Source organism: Eleutherodactylus coqui, chromosome 13 (genome assembly GCF_035609145.1).
Source record: "Eleutherodactylus coqui strain aEleCoq1 chromosome 13, aEleCoq1.hap1, whole genome shotgun sequence".
In the NCBI taxonomy this organism is placed as follows: Eukaryota; Metazoa; Chordata; class Amphibia; order Anura; family Eleutherodactylidae; genus Eleutherodactylus; species Eleutherodactylus coqui.
In genome coordinates, this window is record NC_089849.1 from 100,656,265 (window position 1) to 100,675,463 (window position 19,199).

Sequence of the window (19,199 nt, forward strand, 5' to 3'; positions counted from 1 at the left end):
TAAGACGGCAAACATTTACACAGATTCCAGGGATGCTTTTGAGATAGCACATGACTAGGGTCCAATATGGAAGCTCTTACGTTACTTACACAGCTAGGGATACTAAAGGAGCACCGTATAGAAGCAAAAGAAAATTAATGTGCGGACACCCCTGCCAAGGCAGCTTCAGTAAATCCAGGGTAGGATGGCAAATCAACATCCAGGCTGTAACCTCGGCTCAAGTCTCTTCAGAACCTAGCTAGAGGAGGGCAGGGGCAAGCCAGATGGACAGTGGGGAAGAGACCACCGATTATGTCTCCCTCTACTAAATGATGGCCACCCACTGTGCACATGGACAAACAGGCCAGTCAATGACTGATATGTGTAACCTTGTCTCTCAATATTGGATTACTCCTAGATTCAGCACAGTCGCAGCCAGGTATACCCAGGCGTGTATGACCTGTGCTTTACATAACACAGGGAAAGTAGTGAAGACAGCACAAAGGCACACACCTAGGCCGCTCTACCCCCTTATAAAGGTTGCAAATTGGCTATATACAGTTGAGTTACCAAAGACTGGCAAATAGCAGTATGCCATATCTGTGGTGACAGCTTATCTCTATGCGTCAAGGCCTATCCTATCAGGTATCGACTTGCCACTACAAAAGCAACAGCCAAGAAATTGTTGAATGTGGTAATTTGCCGATATGGGGTTCCAGAGACTATGGAAAGTGACCAAGGTACCCACTTTACAGGGGAGATCAGGAAAGAAATCATGGAATCTTTAGGAATATAATGAGCTTTTCACACTCCCTGCCAGAAGTCAGGAACACTCCCAATAGGAAGTCAGGATTGCCTCCCTTTGAGATCCTCTTTGGATCAGCTCCCAGAACAGGGCTGTACTCTCTGCAGGTGTAGCAGAAGCAGCATGATATTCTCAACGGGTATATCCAGGCCCTGCAAAAACATTTAAATCTGGTGCATGAACAAGTGTTTGCTTCCCTTCCAGATATTGACTTCGTGCATGCAACACATTTTCTGAAGCCAGGAGACTGGGGGATTTTAAATTGTATGTGAGAAAATATCTAGGACTACGATACAAGTACTTACCAAGTACTGCTGACAACAAGCACTTCAGTGAAGCTTGATGGGAAAACAGAGTCCACTCTAGTCAGTGCAAGAGAGTGACCGGGGCAGGAGAGTAATCATGTGTCATTATATCCTTTGTAAAATAAGCGTAATGGTTGTCCTTATAATAATAAGAAAAAAAGGAGATGCATTGACACCAGGAGGAGTGTTCGTTAAAACAGCTGAGAGAGGGGGTTACCTCAGATTACGTATATGATATCTGGGGTATTGGATGTGTGAGGGTAACATGACCTGTATATTATATAGTGTCACTTTCCACACAATAGGACCTGTATACAAGGTAGACCAAGGTCCCTTGAAACACATAGGACGATGCACTCAGATAGAGAAAACTGACCCAATAAGATAGAGGGAACTAATCCAGGGATGGTTACTCACAGCAGTGTGCAGAGCTGTAAGGGATCGCAGCCACCAGCGCACGGGTTAAGCGCATATATCCACATTTCTTTTGGATTTTTTATACATCATCTTTTGTTTATTAACCATTTCGCATCCATCCTTGTTCTAAGCCCTTGATTATTTTGTTTTTGCACAAGCTCTCCAAAGCCTCAAAAATGCCTGCCAGGGGTGGTATCATCTATTCTGTTCCTATTTCTCTGCCACCACTGATCATTGAAGAACCCAAAGACCTGTGGGATGGCCAGTGTGTGGACTTGTCACAAAGATATTCCAGTCTCTCCAATTTGGACTGTGAATCCCTTACTCATTAGCAACTCATTCTCTGAATGTGACTTTGAGCCGGCTCATTGGACAGGGCTCCTACGGCGGATCCGGAGAGGTGAGTATGGGGTCTTCGTGGGGTGCCATATCAGACTCTGCCGCAATATTCCACTGGGGGAGTCCACCATGACCGTGGGCAGGAGGCCTGAAAGTCCAAATTCAATGTTAGAGGTAAGTTGAGCTCAGGAGAATAACTATCACCACATCAACTCTTAGCGTGATGAAGTTATCTGTTTATTGATTGACCGAACACAGCTTTTATAGAGGCACGTGATCTAATTACAATAATTCAAATCTATTATAATTAATTTATTACTATTAGTCAAAGAAACATAAACATACAAGATAAGGAATTTAGCATCTAAATTGCTGCAGGAAAAGCAGCACAGAAGCAATAGAATCCTACATGATTAACTTCTCCGAATACAAAGGTACTTTGATTATAAACAATAATTATTTACAGAGAGACAGGAGAACAGGGCGCTATGATCCGAGACATTCAATCTAGGGCCTTGGAATGTTCTAATTATCTAGTTCCCTTCTTATTCTTCAATACATTTTAGCAAATCTTGTTAAAGAAAAAGTGCAAAATAATTGACACAGAAGATGGCTACAGGCTCACAAAATGGCTACACATAGGATAGAACATGGAGTCCTATTTATTTCAATAACCAGAGTGACCGGGGCAGGAGAGTAATCATGTGACATTATATCCTATAAATAAGTGTCATGGTTGTCCTTATAAGAAGAAGAAGAGAAAAAGGGAGAAGTGTTAGTTAAAACAGGTGAAAGTGGGGTTCCCTCAGATTATGTATGCAATATCTGGGATATTGGATGTGTGAGGGTAACATATCACTGTGAATTAAATTAACATCTCAGAGGTGAGGGGGAACACAAAAACATATTTCACTGGAAAAGAGGCAAAAATGCAATACCTGATAAGGTGCAGAGCAGGCACGATTGCCATAAGACCGGCACAGTGGCCGTAGGGCAGGGGTGTAACTATAGAGGATGCAGGGCATGCGGTTGTACCCAGGCCCAGGAGCCTTGGGGGGCCCATAAGGCCTCTCTTCTCCATATAGGGAACCCAATACTATAAGTAAAGCATTATATTTGGGGGGCCTGTTACAAGTTTTGCATCGGGGCCCAGGAGCTTCAAGTTACGCCTCTGCCGTAGGGTATTGCATTTTTGGCTCTTTTCCAGTGAAATGTGAGGGTAACATGACCTGTATATTGTATCGGGTCACTTTCCCTGGAATAGGACCTGTATACAAGGTAGACCAAGGTTCCTGGGAACACATAGAAGAATATACTCAGAGGGAACTGACCCAAAAATACAGTTTCAAATCTCACAAGTACCCATGTTCGTTGCAAGCCAGATCAAATGCACATGGCTGTTATGAGCAAGGAATATGAGTGGCCTAAATATGGCTATGAACAAGCCATTAGTCACTGCCCAAATAATATGTACAAAACCATTAGTCCGAGACGTATCTACAGGCTCTGGTGTGGCATATTGATATGCAGCTGTACCTCCCCACTTCCGTATCATAACACCACTGCTCAGTTTTTTCTTAAACACTAATGACAAAAACTCCTGAAATAGATACGTATAACCTGATGCACCTGTAGGAAGGTGTGCACTAAATCACGGAGAACAGTGATGCACTTCAATATCTCATTCCCCATATTGTATAAGTGCAACAGGCAAAGAAGGGAATGGCATGATGCCCTACTGGCAGGAGTAGGTACTGCAGTGGGTGGACTGAACTCCACTAATAGGGTAATGAAGAATAAAGTATCTCAGGTGGGAGCAGATGTAGCTCAGGCAGCAAATCTACAGGCCCAGTGGATGCCATCTAAATATTTTTTTTTCCCTCAACATTTAATTTTTGGACTATGATGTGTTAAGAATATTTAATTGTAGCTTAGCTACACAATGTAACTTGTTTGGTGCTGTTAAGAGATGTATTAATGCTACAGAATGTAGTCTTCGATATATATATATATATATATATATATTATGCTTCATGAAAAGGATAAGGCTCAGTCTAACGTAATGACCCATAATGAGCGTCTGTGGAGAAATATTTTTGAACATGTTACCCCCAAGTTTGAAGGGTTCATGATTGACAGTAGAAATTATACACACAATAATGGAAGTTGCAAGGAAACATTGGATGGTTTAGTGTGCGGACAGGGTACAGGCTTCCATACCTAGCACTGGGAGAAGGGTGTGAACCACCTAGGCACTTTTCAGGAGTTCACACCCGTCCCCCGTACATGGTAACACCCCGTAGGGCATCCCCACGCAGGAACTTATGGCAACTGTGCTATCCCTGGGTAGGAGAAGGAGCGAGCGTGTGTCTTCATAAGACCAGCAAAAGCAGAACACTATATTAAAGAGGTGTAGGATAGCCTTCTGCACGTTCCATTAAGCGGCAACATATTATACATTTTTAAAACACATTTCAAAGCACAGTCCATCCATCTTTGAGCAGCTGTCCTTTTTAATGAATGCACTCTTCAGTAAGCGATCATCACTTTGTTCTATTCAGCTCCATAGCGTATGATATGCATTATGGCGATTCCTCCTTGGAGATGAAACTGGAGGGTTTTCATTTCTGCTTAGGGGATCTTACAAATCCTGTATGTAAGACAACAATTTAACATGTTAAAACAAAGTAAAAGTGCAATTAACATAGGGTATAATAACCAATCTAGCATTTTCTTCACAGACTGTGGCCATCCGGTGAAAATGTCATACCAATGATGACCAGTATCGGTGTGTATTTTTGTTGCTATACATATTAGACCATTTAACCCCTTCCTGCTCCAGGACGTACATTTACGCCCTGGAGCATCGGGGTGTGTATGAAGAGAGGTCGCGGGGCGCTACTTTGGTGCACTACACCTGGACTAGAGCATTAATTTAACATTAAAACATCCCAACCCTACGCATGAAAATAGCATGAGAGCAAGTCCCAAGTCTATACGTATGCGCTGCCCCTCTGCCTTCACTATTGAACTGATGATACAATGACTGTCTTTACCCTTCCTCTTCTTATCCATGTGCATATATGCACAGATGGCAATGGCAGCTAAGATGATCAGCGTGACAAACGTGCCGATAACCCCCTTCTTCCAGGTGGCGAGGACGGCTAAAAGGAGTAAAAAACATCAGTAAATCACCCATGTTAGTCAGACTTCCACAATGCACTGCATCTGCAGCCACGGTTTGTCTAACTTTATACCATCTATTGTTTGGCTCAATTTGCTCCAGATGTTTGGTGCACAATGTCACATTCAAGCCACACCCCCTTTCCTATTAATCTCAGCACTTTCATTTTTTTTAATAACTCGTTTTTATTGACATTTTTATGGTATACAAACATGAGTATATTATAAATACAACTCAAAAAGAAGCCCGTACAGCATATATTACTTTTACAGATAAATTGCAGTGGTTGATTATATAACAGTACTGAACAATTTCTATAGTTTATGTGAAGGTGATTAACTCTCGGTCATCTATATGTCATCAAACATTTTATTCCCCTCTTCCCCCCTCCCTCCATATCCCTTTATTAATCAACATTTTAATAAACATATAACATCCAACTGAATATAACTATCCCGCGTCGTATCCCCCTAGCTCCTCCTCCCTTCCCTGGTCAGTCACGTTACTTTCAATAATCCTAGTCTGTTCATATTATCATTATTATGGTACCAAGTAGTGTTGGTGAACTGTGCCATACATTCCATAATTTCCCCGTGGCCAAGAAATTTTTCCATGAAATCCCTCCACTTTTTGAAAAACTTAGGAGCTTGAGATTCTACACATCGCTCAATCTCAGTTCTTTCCATTTTCAGGAGGTGTTTTAACTGTTGTAAGACATCATTTATTCCCGGGGGTTTGGGTAGCAGCCAGTTGTTCAGAAGGCATCTCTTGCCGATCAGGAGTATGGTATGGGTCATATTAACCTTTCTCATCTGTTCTGGAAATTGGTGAAGTATAAATACTTGTGGTGTTATTTGCAGGTTCTGACCTCCTATGTCTTGCACCAACTTTTGGATCTCAACCCAGTATCTACTTATCTTCGGGCATTGCCAAATGCCATGTAAGAAATCAGATTTAGGCGTGGTGCATCTAGGCCAAGCTTGTAACCTTGTTGGGACATTTGGATTCTGCGGTTTGTCAAACCCATAAATTGCTCCGTGGATTATTTTAAAGTATGTTTCCCACCACCTTCATTTGAGATCGCCTTTCTCACAGAGATCCAGCTCTTAATCATTCCCTCGGGAAGTTCCGAGTCCTGTAGGTCGCGGGACCATTTTTTGAATAGGTTAGAGCTGTTCTCCGTCACCCACCCCTCTCTAAATTGAATATTTATGTGAGAGATTTTTAACTAGTGTATCGATGGGGTTAGATATTGCCTCCTTTGTTATATCAGTTAGTCTTTTCTGTAAGAAGTTTTGTACTTGGGCGTATGGGAGGAAATGTGATGTCGGTAAATTGTGTTCTATGCACAGCTCCCTAAAAGTCTTATATCTAGGGGCTTCTGGATGTATAAGGTGTTGAACTTTTATGATACCCCTCTGTCGCCACATTTTGAACATTTTGTTTTCCCTTCCTTCTTTAAATTCTGGGTGATTCCACAAGTCCATATGTTTGGAGATTTTAAATGGCAGCTCATATGTCTTACGGGCTATCTTCCAGGCTGCTATAGTGTCTCTAGCCAATATAGAATGTTTACTTTCAATAGGAAGATTAGAAAAACCTGTATGCAAGAGGGCGTTTAAGCTCCATGGGTTGAATAGTTCCACCTCTAAGTCATTATTAGAAAAATCACTAGATCCCCTTAGCCAGTCCAGAGAATGTCGCATAAGGCTAGCAACATTGTACATACGGATGTCTGGGAAATTTACTCCACCTCTACTCCCGGGGAGCATCAATTTTTTCAGGGCAATACGTGCTCGCCTCCGAGACCAGATAAAGGTCGTGAATGCCGTGTGCAATTTCTTCAAGTCGCACCTTTGTAGTAAGAGGGGTATTGTCTGCAGAGGGTAAAGGAGTCTTGGGAAGCCAACCATTTTAATTAGGTGACATCTGCCCAGAAGGGAAAGAGGGAGATAACCCCATCTATCCAGTTCCTTTATAATCTTTAGTATCAATGGGGGATAGTGTAGAGAGTAAAGGGATTCTGGTCTCTTGCCTATATTTATTCCCAAGTATTTAATACTATTTTTGACTATACTGACGGGGCAGTTTTTGAGATCTATGCCAGTGAGTTTGCCATGGGGGGATATGTCCAGCAATTCACATTTAGTAGTGTTTACCTTGAAACCTGATTTCTTCCCAAAAGATTCTAATATAGCAAAAACCTGTGGCAAATTAGTGTGCGGACTACCAAGTGCCAACAAAATATCATCCGCAAATAGCATTGTCTTGACTGTTTTGTTACGGATCTTGATACCTTTGATCCCTGTAGTCCCTTCTAGTAGTCTTGCTAACGGTTCTATTGCAAGGTTGAATAAAAGTGGCGAGAGCGGGCATCCCTGCCTGGTACTTTTTTGTAGGGGGAATCGTCTAGAGAGAAAACCTAGTGTATAAATTTGTGCCTGAGGGGAGGAGTACAGATTCCATAGATAGGAGCAGAAGGGGCCTATAAAGCCCATCCTTTCCATCACTACTTTCAGCCACTTCCATGAGACATTATCGAATGCCTTTTCTGCGTCTATTGCGAGAAGAGCCGGAGTGGGATGGGCAGAAGAGTGTAATTTTATGTCATCAAGCACTGTTAAGATTTTCCGAATGTTCATGATGGCCGAGCGTCCTTTTGTAAAGCCAGTTTGCAATGGGGAAATTAACTGGGGCATGATATTGGCAAGGCGATTTGCCATAATTTTTGCCATCAACTTTAGGTCAGTATTGATTAAGGAGATTGGTCGGAATGATTTTGCATCCGTAGGATCTTTTCCGGGCTTGGGTATCAGTTTAATATGGGCTGTGTTCATGGCCGAGGGAATGGGACTGTCTCGCATATACCCATTAAACAAGGTTTCAAGTAGTGGGGCAGTCTGGTCTTTTAATATCTTGTAAAACTCACCTGTATACCCATCTGGTCCCGGGGCCTTGTTATTTCCCAAATTTTTAATACACTCCTTAATTTCGGTTAGATCTATGGGGGCATTTAGTTCTAAGTTTTGTTCCTCAGTCAGCGAGGGCCAGGTTATGTCTGAAAACATGTCCTCCACCCCCTCCACTCCCGATTGTGACTGTGAATAGAGTGTTGAGTAAAACTTGAAGAATAAGTTATTAATTTCTTGGTGATGAGACTGTAGTTTTCCTGAGGTGTCTTTCAAGCCTACAATATTTGATCTCTGAAAGGGTCCTCTTGCTAAATTAGCCATTATTTTTCCTGCGTTGTTACCGTATTTAAACAGTTTTGCCTCTTTTCGGGAATATGATAGCTGTTCTCTTTTGTGAAGCCAAGCTTCATAGGACTCCTTTGCTGTCATCCATTTCTGCTTGTTCTGGTCATTTGGATTTCTCTGGAACTTAGTGTAAGCCTTGCGTAATTGTACACTATATTGACTTATTTTATCTTTAATATTTCTTTTTAAGGCTATCACATATGCAATTATCCTGCCTCGGATTACGGCTTTGGCTGCGTCCCATAACAACTGGGGATTATTAGCGTGTTCTTCATTATCAGACATATATTCTAACCACCATCCCTTCAGAAAAGCAGAAAAAGTTTCGTCCTCTATCAGATATGATGGGAATCTCCACAAATAGTCAGTACCTCTCGGGGACCCCCTCTCTCAGAGATAGCACTACTGGCGCATGGTCTGAAATTACCATCTCCCCTATAGAAATACTAGATATTTTGGGTATCAAGTGTGGTGTCACTAGCATATAATCTATCCTGGACCATGAGTTGTGTGCATGTGAATAGTGTGTGAATTCCCGTCCCTCAGGGTTGAGCGCCCGCCATATATCCCTAAGTTTGGATGCTTGTAAGAAATTGTGGAGATTAGAGTCTTGGCTTCTAATGTTATCGACCCTAACCGCCTGACCACGACGGTCCTCTACCGCTTTAATCACTGCATTAAAGTCTCCCCCCACTATTTTATGTTCCACCGTGTCAATAAGTAGTTTGTCAGATATATTCTGCATAAACTGTTTATTGCTTGTATTAGGGCCATACACATTATAAATGCTGATATTTTCCATTCCCATTTTGATACGCAGATAAATAATTCTCCCTTCTGTGTCATGCCACTGGTCTTGCACTTCAAGGTTTAAACCTTTCTTAATAAGTATCAGCACCCCTCAGCACTTTCATTGATAGAAGCCCACCGGACTATTTTTTTTTTTCATGCATTTGCTTCATAAAAAGGTCTACAAGTTAATGCAATATTATGTGTTGGCAATGCACAAAACTTGTCATATTTTATAAGGTCTAGACGGAATCGCATTAGTAAATTTGCTTTAATATGTCTTCCAGATTGTAACATAGCAAAGAATGTTAAGTGCAGACCCTGAACCAGCATAGGTCAGTAAGGAAACCTTAAGGAGCCTGTCAAAGCTCCCCCAACAAAAAGTTCATTATAGGGTTTACTGCTACTGGGACCACAATGTATGGATGTACCAGGGACCTCCAGTAACAGAAAGACGCTCTTTCCTTGCTCTAGCTAAATAGATGAGTGCTTGACTGGGGGAGCAGTCTCTCTTAAGGGGGTTGTCCCACTGTTTACTATTGATGACCTATCCTCAGATAAGCAGGGATCTGCTGCTTGGGATCCCTGCTGATCAGCGTCAGTATGAAGGTGTCTTTGTTGGCAGAAGCAGACAGCTCCATACATTGTGCAGTGGTATCATCTGGTATTACATGCTAAATTCCATTGAAGTAAATGGGACTTCTCATGCAGTACCAGCTGGGGCCACATCACACTGTATGGAGCTGTCTGCTATCGGCAACAATGACAGCTCTGTATGGGGATTAGCTGATGGTTGGGGATCCTGAGCAGCAGATTGCTAACCGATCTGCTATTGATAACCTATCTTGATGCTAGGTCACCAATAGCCAACAGTGAGATAACCCCTTTAACTCAGAATTACCTAGCAGAGATTTTGAAACTGTGATTTCCAAATCACACAACTGTTTGAAACTCCAGCAGCAATGGATATAAGTATACCATAAGACATGATATAGAGTGCCTTAATGGTCTATAATCTTGAATTTTCCCCATCACCTCTATATACCCCACTACTCTACCCTCTTTGATATATTAGGAAAAATGCATATTTACAGATTTCTGACCTTTCGCGTCTTTAGAGTTGCTCCTGACTTCCTTGTGCGCCCCGTTGGATGCCACGCAGATATAGGTGCCATCACCTTGTTTGCTAAACGTTGGCAGCTCATAGACCGCGTACAGCTTCTCTCTCTCAGTTACATTGCGCAGAGGGAACTTGTTTCCTTTCATTTTGTAGAACTTGAAGTTGATTGGCAATGTCCCATCCTTTACCCTGCAAATTAAGGACAGTTCGGACCCCTCCTCCACATTACCACTGCTTGGGATGATTTCCAGGTCTACGCTGCTAATTGGGACTGTAGGAAACAAGAGATGCGAGGGAAGAGTAAAGTCAACTTTGGGTGTGACTGGAGCATAAAAAGTGAAAACTGAAGTTATTCTGTTTTCTTTTGCACAGTATATATCTAGTCATAAGATGTTACATGGTGTCAAAGTGGACTTCTCTTTGAAATGCTACATTTGACCTATGTATGGGAAGCCTGCACAGCTCTTTCATTGTAACTAGATGGCAAACATTGTACAGCACTTTCACAATTGTCACAGTATTACTATCACCCGTCCATTTCCTTATTTTGTATCCTCATACAGCACTATGCATTCTCAAGTATAGCATTCCCTTATTTCACCACAATGGACTCAGCACATGCAAAATATCCCTCCGTAGACTGGTATTACCCACAGGACTTACTGATGATTGTGACGTTCACTATGTTACTGTACTTTCCAGTATGCTGGGTATTTCTGTTGGTCGCTTTGCACCTGTATTGCCCCAGGTCATGTGACTTGGACGAATTGACTAGAAATCGAGCTTCCATGTTTCCTTGCATTGTCTTTTGACCCAGCGTTTGGTTCCCTTGAAATAAGGAATACGTTATGGGAGGTGTCCCAGATTCGCATTTGCAAGTTAGTTCCAGGGTATCACCAAGGACCACCGTCTTGTTGTTACTCATGTAGGTCAGTACTAGGTTTTTGACTGGAGCTGGTAGTAAAGGATACAGGAGATCAAACTGTCAATATATACATAGTATACAACACTACTGAGAGATTAATTGATAGATACAAAATAGTCCTCATCACAGCTCCTTTAAGAGTTGACCAGCAAGGTTGCAAGCCTGAATTTTTATTTTTTCTGGACAACTTATCCACAAATCACGAACAGGCAATATTTTTTATGGACACCTTAGAAACCCCATAATGAATAATAAAGTCTATGATTTAACACGTCTATAGATCAGATACTGATATGAATGTATTACCAGCATTTACTGAGCTGTAAAATGATAATTACAGTCGTAATAACCTAATCAAGTGCCAACAGCCTAAAAAAAAAAATTTACGGACGCATTTGTTTCCCACAGACACTGGGGGAAAAAAAGTGCCGTAATTTCTGGACGGCTGGCAACCCTGTTACCTGGCTCTCCTACAATGTAGAATGGGAAACCTACTGGATGCTACACTGATACATATACATCCCCACTCCTGTACTTTGTCAAACAGATTATCATTCAAGGGTCTAAGAAATCTGTGCGACAGCCTCTGTGAGAGCCATAGTGATGGCCATATTAGTTGTCATCCAGATTCTTAGAGGGAAATGCTCTTTAAGTAGGAGCCCAGTGGCCAATAACAATGTATCTAGTGGTCATCTGATCATGGTGATTAATAGCACGCATATAATGCCATTGTATGATTTGGATGACCACTGAGGTGATAGCCATGAGCTTCCAGAGCGACGCCATGATACATCATTTTTGAAATCGCATTAATCATATCATAAAAAGTTCTGCAACTTTTGTAGTTCAAATTCTAACAGTCAGTGAATGGAAACAGCTATATTATAAATCAAGAGGCCAAGACCCTCAGCTGTAGGTGGGATCAGGTCAGCAGAAGTTTTCAACTAAGCATTACTGATAGCAAAAATAGTGGTTACCAGAATCCATAATATCAGTAAGGTTATATATGATAGTATATATCTCCAAAGTCCTACAATTTTCACCCGAGTTATTAAAAGGTGCATGCTTCTTACTACATTTGGTGTATTTGGGCTGAAAAATAATCCAAACTACCTACTCCAATTTTCATAATAAATTTGTGCCATTTTACCCTTTCAATATAGTTACTAAATGGGACCTGGGTCAGAAACGCTATCTTTTCTCCTTGAGGAGAGCACCTAGATGGCAAGACTTAAAAGGCCATGCATGCTCCTCTCAGTAATATGCAAATAAGGAAGATGGAATAATACCTCCACAGTGCCACCTATTGGAAGGCGATTCCCGGTCATTGTTACAAGGCTTGTATAAAGAGTCTAACTTTGAGTTGAAGGAATGCTACCTTCCAATAGGTGTCACTGTGAAGGAATTATTCCATCTCCCCTATTTAAATGGGACCTAAAATACATCTCCTTAGAGAACATGCCCACTTTTTTGTCACTACTGACCAAGTAAAAAGTCCACAAGTTGGGCCACTTAACACCTTTTTAAAAGGCACATTTTACACTAAAAAGTGGCATAAAGACTGCTGAATGTGGGCCGAAGTCCACTAGAAAGTTTCCGAACTTTTCCTTAATATGCAGCAGTCTGGAAAGGGACTCTTGAAGTGTAATATTTGTGCTTGCAGTATGCATTAACTCCTTCAGCGTACTCACCGTAGGCTTGTATGTGGAGGGGTTCGCTTACTTTTGTAATGTTTGATACTGTGACTTGGCACACGTAGGATCCACTATAATTTTCTGTTGCGCTTAAGGAGAACTTGCCTCCCTCTCTCTTGAATGTTTTCACTCCATTTAATATAAATTTATAAGCCAGACTACGTGAAACATTAGTGGCTAAACCAGCGACCGAGCATTTCAAGGATATGTAGTCGCCCTCGTTGATGTATTGCTTCTTGCTGCTTAGCGTTAGATTGGGTCTTGCGAATAGTTCTGAAAATGACATGCATTGTATGAGCAGAAGACAATTAGTATACTCCAAGAGTGCATCACAGCAGAGCATGAATGCAGCTCTGGAGGATAAGGCATGATGTAACAAGATAATTAGAGCAAAATTATTCAGTATTTTAGGCAGATGAACTGTGAAATGAGGTTAGAAAGTGGAGTTCTACATGATGAAGGATGATTCTGATGACCAATGCACAGAGTTGTGATTTACCAGCTATGTCTATCTTGATGCTTCTGGATTTGGAGGTTCTTTCACTCTCCACCGTACAAGTGTATTCGCCCATATCATCCACCGTGGCAACTCGAAAATAGGACAATGTGCTTGTGGTGGAGCTATTGATAATATGACCATCCTTCTGCAGTGTCACCTTCATGTCATCTAAACGTTTGGGACTCTTTTGGACAGAACATTTCACCGACATGTTTTTACCTTCGGTGAAGTTGAGCGAAGGCAAGACCTCGATTCTTGGGGTAGAAAATGGAGCTGTGTAGAAAATGAAACAATACTGCGAAATACAGTGGCAAAATAATACTGGAAATACAGAGACAATATAATATGTGCAGTGCCATATACAGTATTACAGCCAGTGCCTAAATATTACAAGCATAGAGAGCTAACATAACATCACCAGTGTTCAAATAATACTGTCATGCAGAGCTAGTTTAATATGCCAAGTGAAAAAATAATATGTGCACTAGTGAACTTAATTCTGCAGGAAGCAAACAGCTCCATTTTTACTGTAGTGACCAGGCTTGGTATTGCAGGCCAAGTTCCAATTGGAATAATTGCGAATTTTGCCTGCAATACCAAGCTTAGCCACTGCAGTGGGAAAGGAGCTGTCTGCTTGCTGCAGAACTCAGCTCAGTGCCGCCCTGGCTGTCATGTTGTGCTCCTGGGACCTGTAGTTCTATGGGTTCCCAGGAGCGCACTTCCACAGGTGTGGGATGATTGAGCTGGCTGGGTGTGTATAGCACCACCAGTCTTCTGCACATAAATACCAGCCACTCTTACTAGCGGGTACCAGTCATTTATTCATCCTATCTCATTCCCGGTCAGAACTCTGGTGCTTCTTCAACTTGTAAGCTGCATGCATGAGGTTCTGGGTGGGATTCCTTTGTCTGTTTGTTGGTGTGATGAGTGACTTATTCAGTGTCTGTAGGTGTTTAGACATTAGGTGTGAACTGTCCTGTTCAATGTGTGTGTTGTATTTCCCTTCTCAGTTTGTTGATGCCTGTTACCATCTAGAGCGAGCCAGGCCCCTACATTCCACCGTAGGGCCGTCCATATTAGGACGACAGCCCCGCTTGTAGGCAAGACTCCCTTTTTGTCGTTTGGTTATCTTGTTACTGTAGGGACTCACAAGACAACAAGGACCCTTGATGTGGAATTGTGAGCTTATGTACTCAGGCCAAAATTGTAGTACATTGGTAAGTATTTAGGGGTCTGCTGCCTGTAGTTGTTGGTTGTATGCATGTTCTGATCCATATTGTTTTTGTTGTCCAGCATGTATACATGTCCTTACTCCCCTTTCTTTCCTTCAGACCCTATTTGGGTTGCATCCATGTAGAACGTTGTTCACACAGCCTGCACAGACGTAACACTGGCAAGCGGCTGATCGGTGGGGGTCCCAGGCAGCAGACCCCATCAATCTACTATTGATGACTAATCCTGAGTATAGGCCATCAATAGTTTACAATTGGACAACCCTTTAATAATGCCATTTCAAAGTTGTTTGGGGCCTTTTAAAATGTATTTGCCACCACCCTTTCTCCAAGACCAGATAATAGCCTCAGGCCAATTGCTACAATCCTGTCCTACATGATCCTAATGGGGAAGGAATATTCACAATATATAATAAACTGATTCCAAGCTGGTGGAGCAAAAATCACTATGTGCTATTTTCTTTTGGCATCAGCCATTAATGCTTTGGGCCTCTTCTTACCCTTAACTGGGTCCAGGAGATTGTTCAGTTAGAACCGACATTCAGTCAACTGCGGAGCAAACATTTAATCACAGGGACGCCCGAAGTACCCGCTCTTGTCTCCTCTCCTCATATATGAGAAGCATTATACTTACCGGAACAAGTCATTAGACATACATGAGAGGCACATTACCTACCCAACACGGTGACATGCTTGCTTTCGCTATATGGGGAGATTTCCCCTATGAGGACGAGAGAGACATCACACTTAAAGTGTAAAATTTGCTCTCCTTCTTTGATATTAAATTTGACTTCCTGATAATTGTCATTAGTGGTTTTGGACTTCGTTTCATCGACCGTCTGGTTTTTGATCTTGTAGAATTTGAACAACATGATTGACTTTTCCTCCGGAGCCTCACATCTCACAGTCACATCATCTCCTTGATTGACTTCATTCTTGGAAACATTTATGTGAGGAGGAAACAACCCTGAAGAAAGAACATATAATAATCTCATAGTCCAGCTAAAATCAAGATCTAATTATGGCCGATCCTGCTTAGAACCAAAGGCTGGTCCGAAGACCAAAAGCATGGATGATGACATCATGCTTAGCCTTGGATACTGTATAGTTGGGTTTTCCACTGCCCAATCCCACAAAATCCAAGTGGTTGCTGTTCTTGATTTCAGCTATTGTGGTGCCTTAAAACAACATCTGGAAAGTGGTTGCCCAAAGTTGTATGACCACATCCTCCTATGTGTAGCTTGGTCATCAAATTTATAATTTTCTAACATTTCAATGATTAAATATCCATATAAAACCAAGAGACTTAGTTAAATTTACTTATTTTCTACTGATTTGGAATTCAATAATATACCCCCTGCACACCTAAAGTTGAAGTAAAAGTTCTGTCAGTAGTCATGTGCACTCCCATTATGTACTGCAGGAAATCTGCAGAACTGGAAATGTACCTTGGAAGTCTCCTGGAGTAATCGGCACAGAAATAGTCAATCTTAACTTGACATTTAATTCATTCAATACATGTATTTGACCCGTTAAGTGTCATGTTAACATTTGCTACAACTGTAAGTAAAGCAAAGACCTGGCACTAACTCTACTGCATATGTGGACCTATCCGAGCAGAAGTTGGGTTCTACTTCATGTTACAGGAAACTCAAGATTTAACTTGTACAAAAATATCAGATGATCTAATGATCTGGATGGTGCCCCCCTCTTGTATACTCACCGGTCACCTTAATCTCGACATTGTCACTTGTTTTTGGCCTGCTGGCCACAGACACATCACATTTGTATGGTCCAGAATGGGACACTCTGACTACCGGGATGGTGAGGGACACTCGGTCTTCAATGGTGCTGGTTGTGTGTATTTTGTTATCATCCTTATAAAAGGTGATTGTGCTGTTCAATACGAAGTCTTTGCTCTTGGTGAACTTCACAACGCATTCCAGAACCAAATTATCCCCGTTTTTCAGTATGGTGGATGGTACAGCGTTCAGTTCAATACTGTTGATCGTGAAGTCTTAATGGAAAGAGATTCAAATGGAAAGCATTGATTTGTGAGTAAGATCAAAAGATAAAGCAGTCATGTAAGATCATTGTTAATGGGAACTTATCACTGGAGGCAATACTGTTTCACAACATCCCACTACCCATTTTCAGACCCTATAGGCAGCTCGGGGGGCTATACTTACCTTTTCCTCTATACTTTATCAAGCTGTTTTGGATATAGGTGGAGATATCACTAGTAGATCTCATGACCTTACTTGATATAATCCTTTCCTCTCATTAAACCCCACAATGGCCCATAATAGTGTTTACATAACACCACTGTATCACTAGCCCTGACTGTAGTGAGGGTTCTGGGTAGAGGAAGGAAGTGACTAATCAGTGTATTATTCAGAACCAACTTTTGTTAAACTTAACTCTTTGTAGGTTTATAAAGTGCTTGGACCAAGTTTTTGAGGATGAATACTGAAATTGTAAAGCTATGCATTGAGGTGGGTGGGGAATACCTGCTGCGCCAAAAAATTTTCCACCAGTGGTTATTTTATACATAAAGACAGTGGAAAAATGTATCTGAAGAGACTTTGTCTATATGAGCCAACAATTCTCTTTTAGTACAAAGTAGAGCATTCATGTGTCATTGTCCTAACAGCTGGACATAAGTATGCTGGAAGAAATTATATTGTATTGCAAACAACCACAGTAGCCCAGGATATCCTACAAGAAAAATAAATAATATAAGGCCAATCCAGGTAGACCAAGAGGTTTTTTTCTGCCATCAATCTTCTGTGTTCCTATAATCGTCAAATCAGGTCCCAGTTATTGAAAATCTCATTTTTCATCTGGAGGGAAAGATAATGGTTTCATGAGCAGGACACAAACAGTTATATCTGTGAGGCGGTGGAACACAGTCATGTTATCTGTCACCACTTCTCCACGCCTAGCTGTCCATAATATTCAGAAGAAATTCAGTGGGATTTTACTATTCCCAGGCAGCAATGGATTGCTAAATGGTTTTGAGAGATGAAAAGCACCTGCCGTTGTGGACCGTCACATAGGCAAGTGGAACAACAGATGAGGTCATTCTCTGGGTAATCCCCACCACATTGTAGTTTTTTACATTTTTTAAATATTACACAAGAAGCAAATTATTCTCTCAAAATTTCCACTATCTTAGATTCAGACAAATCCTTTAATATCTCCGATATCCAACAGGTCAGCTTCTACATGTCGACACCAGCCACATATACTCTACATCTTAGCCAATACCATCGGCATCATCGTAACAACCATTTTGGCCAATATGGTTAATGTTGCTCCATAGCATCTTAATCAACATCAACATTACCCCTAAATCTTCTGTTCAACCAAAGTATACCTGCCATCTTCTCAAGCATTTTCCCAACGCCTTCAACATCTCCAACTCTATGTATACCACAACCTCATTGTCCACCAACACCGTCACAAATGCAACATCTCACTATAAACCTTTCTTTCTTTACGGTCGCACAAGTCATCACTCAAACCATACATTCTGTCCAACAAGTTCTTCTACTGCCCTGTCTCTGCACTATATTCCCGCACCCAACTTCTCCACTTTTACACCATAATACTTTGTCTCCATCAAATCTGTACAAACGCTTCCATTTTCCAAGACTTTAAGTTAGTCTCTTTCATAAATTACACATTCATCCATCAGGCTTTGTTCACATCTAAACTGGGTCTTCCATGAGACATATACTGCCAATGGAAGGCTCTGACATGGGCTACCATATTGGCAATATGTTGCCCATTGGCCACAATGTTGAGAAAAAGTAAACTAGACTGTAAATGGTTTTTGTGGGGGCCCAGTATATAGAGAAGCAAAGTTTGCCACATTTTCGAATACAGTTAAAAAAGAATGTAAGCCAACACATACCACCCTGATGGAGGCTAAATGGACACTTGTTTTGGCCTTTGTAGAGGTAATGAGGTCTTATGGGAACATTTAGCATATGTACCAGAACCTTTTCCTGCACATACTCTGAACATAACTAAGAAATGAGATGAGAACAGAGCCTTGGTCTTTCTTCTTCAGACCTTCTCCAAGATGCCCCCTCTCTTTTTTATCATGTCTATCTAGTTCCACCAGAATCCTCATCTTCTCATTGTTGCCTTCGAACATCATTAAGTTGTAGCAGACTCATCCTTCGTAAAAGTGCAAACTATCGATCATATCAACAGAATTATTTGAGAGTCTATGACCAACTTACTGTGCCTACAACAATAGAGGACGCCCAACTACCCCACCCTCACCCCGTTGCCAAAAATTAGTGAACTCACCACTTGCCTGTCCCGTGACGGACCAAACTGGAACAAGATGAGAGAAAAACAATCATTACTTTTCAGAGAAAAATCTCAGTCATAATGAAGAATTATAACTACCGGCACTTACATCCCAGCACGGTGACAATTATAGGTAAATACATCTCATTGGAAAAGGGCGAAACCCCCTCCCCCCAAAAAATCCTGAGAAAAATGCTAATTAGCAGTTGAATCCCGTCTTGCAGGGCACACGATTCCCCCAGTAGGTTTAGTGCTGTGAGCGCTGCAATCAGTGGGGACTGGCTAATTGTTTCCCCAGTGGAAGTCTGGAAATACTGAACAGTCAGTG

At 41.5% G+C, this 19,199-nt stretch overlaps 1 protein-coding gene across 4 annotated transcripts; it reads right to left on the minus strand.

Moving 5' to 3' along the window:
* Positions 1–2,068: 2,068 nt before the first annotated feature.
* On the minus strand, positions 2,069–19,184 carry LOC136588350 (platelet endothelial cell adhesion molecule-like). 4 transcript variants are annotated; one of them, XM_066587488.1, is made up of 9 exons: positions 18,465–18,814; positions 16,269–16,562; positions 15,222–15,512; positions 13,314–13,586; positions 12,812–13,087; positions 10,859–11,149; positions 10,179–10,466; positions 4,902–5,009; positions 2,069–4,495 (listed from the first exon to the last, which is right to left on the minus strand). In XM_066587488.1, exons 1-9 carry the CDS (start codon positions 18,538–18,540, stop codon positions 4,467–4,469), a joined length of 1,926 nt encoding a protein of 641 aa, XP_066443585.1. In that variant the 5' UTR covers positions 18,541–18,814; the 3' UTR covers positions 2,069–4,466. The 4 variants fall into 4 exon arrangements, with proteins under 4 accessions (XP_066443585.1, XP_066443586.1, XP_066443587.1 ...); XM_066587490.1 differs by lacking the exons at positions 2,069–4,495; positions 18,465–18,814 and adding exons at positions 18,869–18,895; positions 18,981–19,184 and having other exon boundaries at positions 4,753–5,009; XM_066587489.1 differs by lacking the exon at positions 4,902–5,009 and having other exon boundaries at positions 18,465–18,812.
* Between the last annotated feature and the right edge of the window lie 15 nt (positions 19,185–19,199).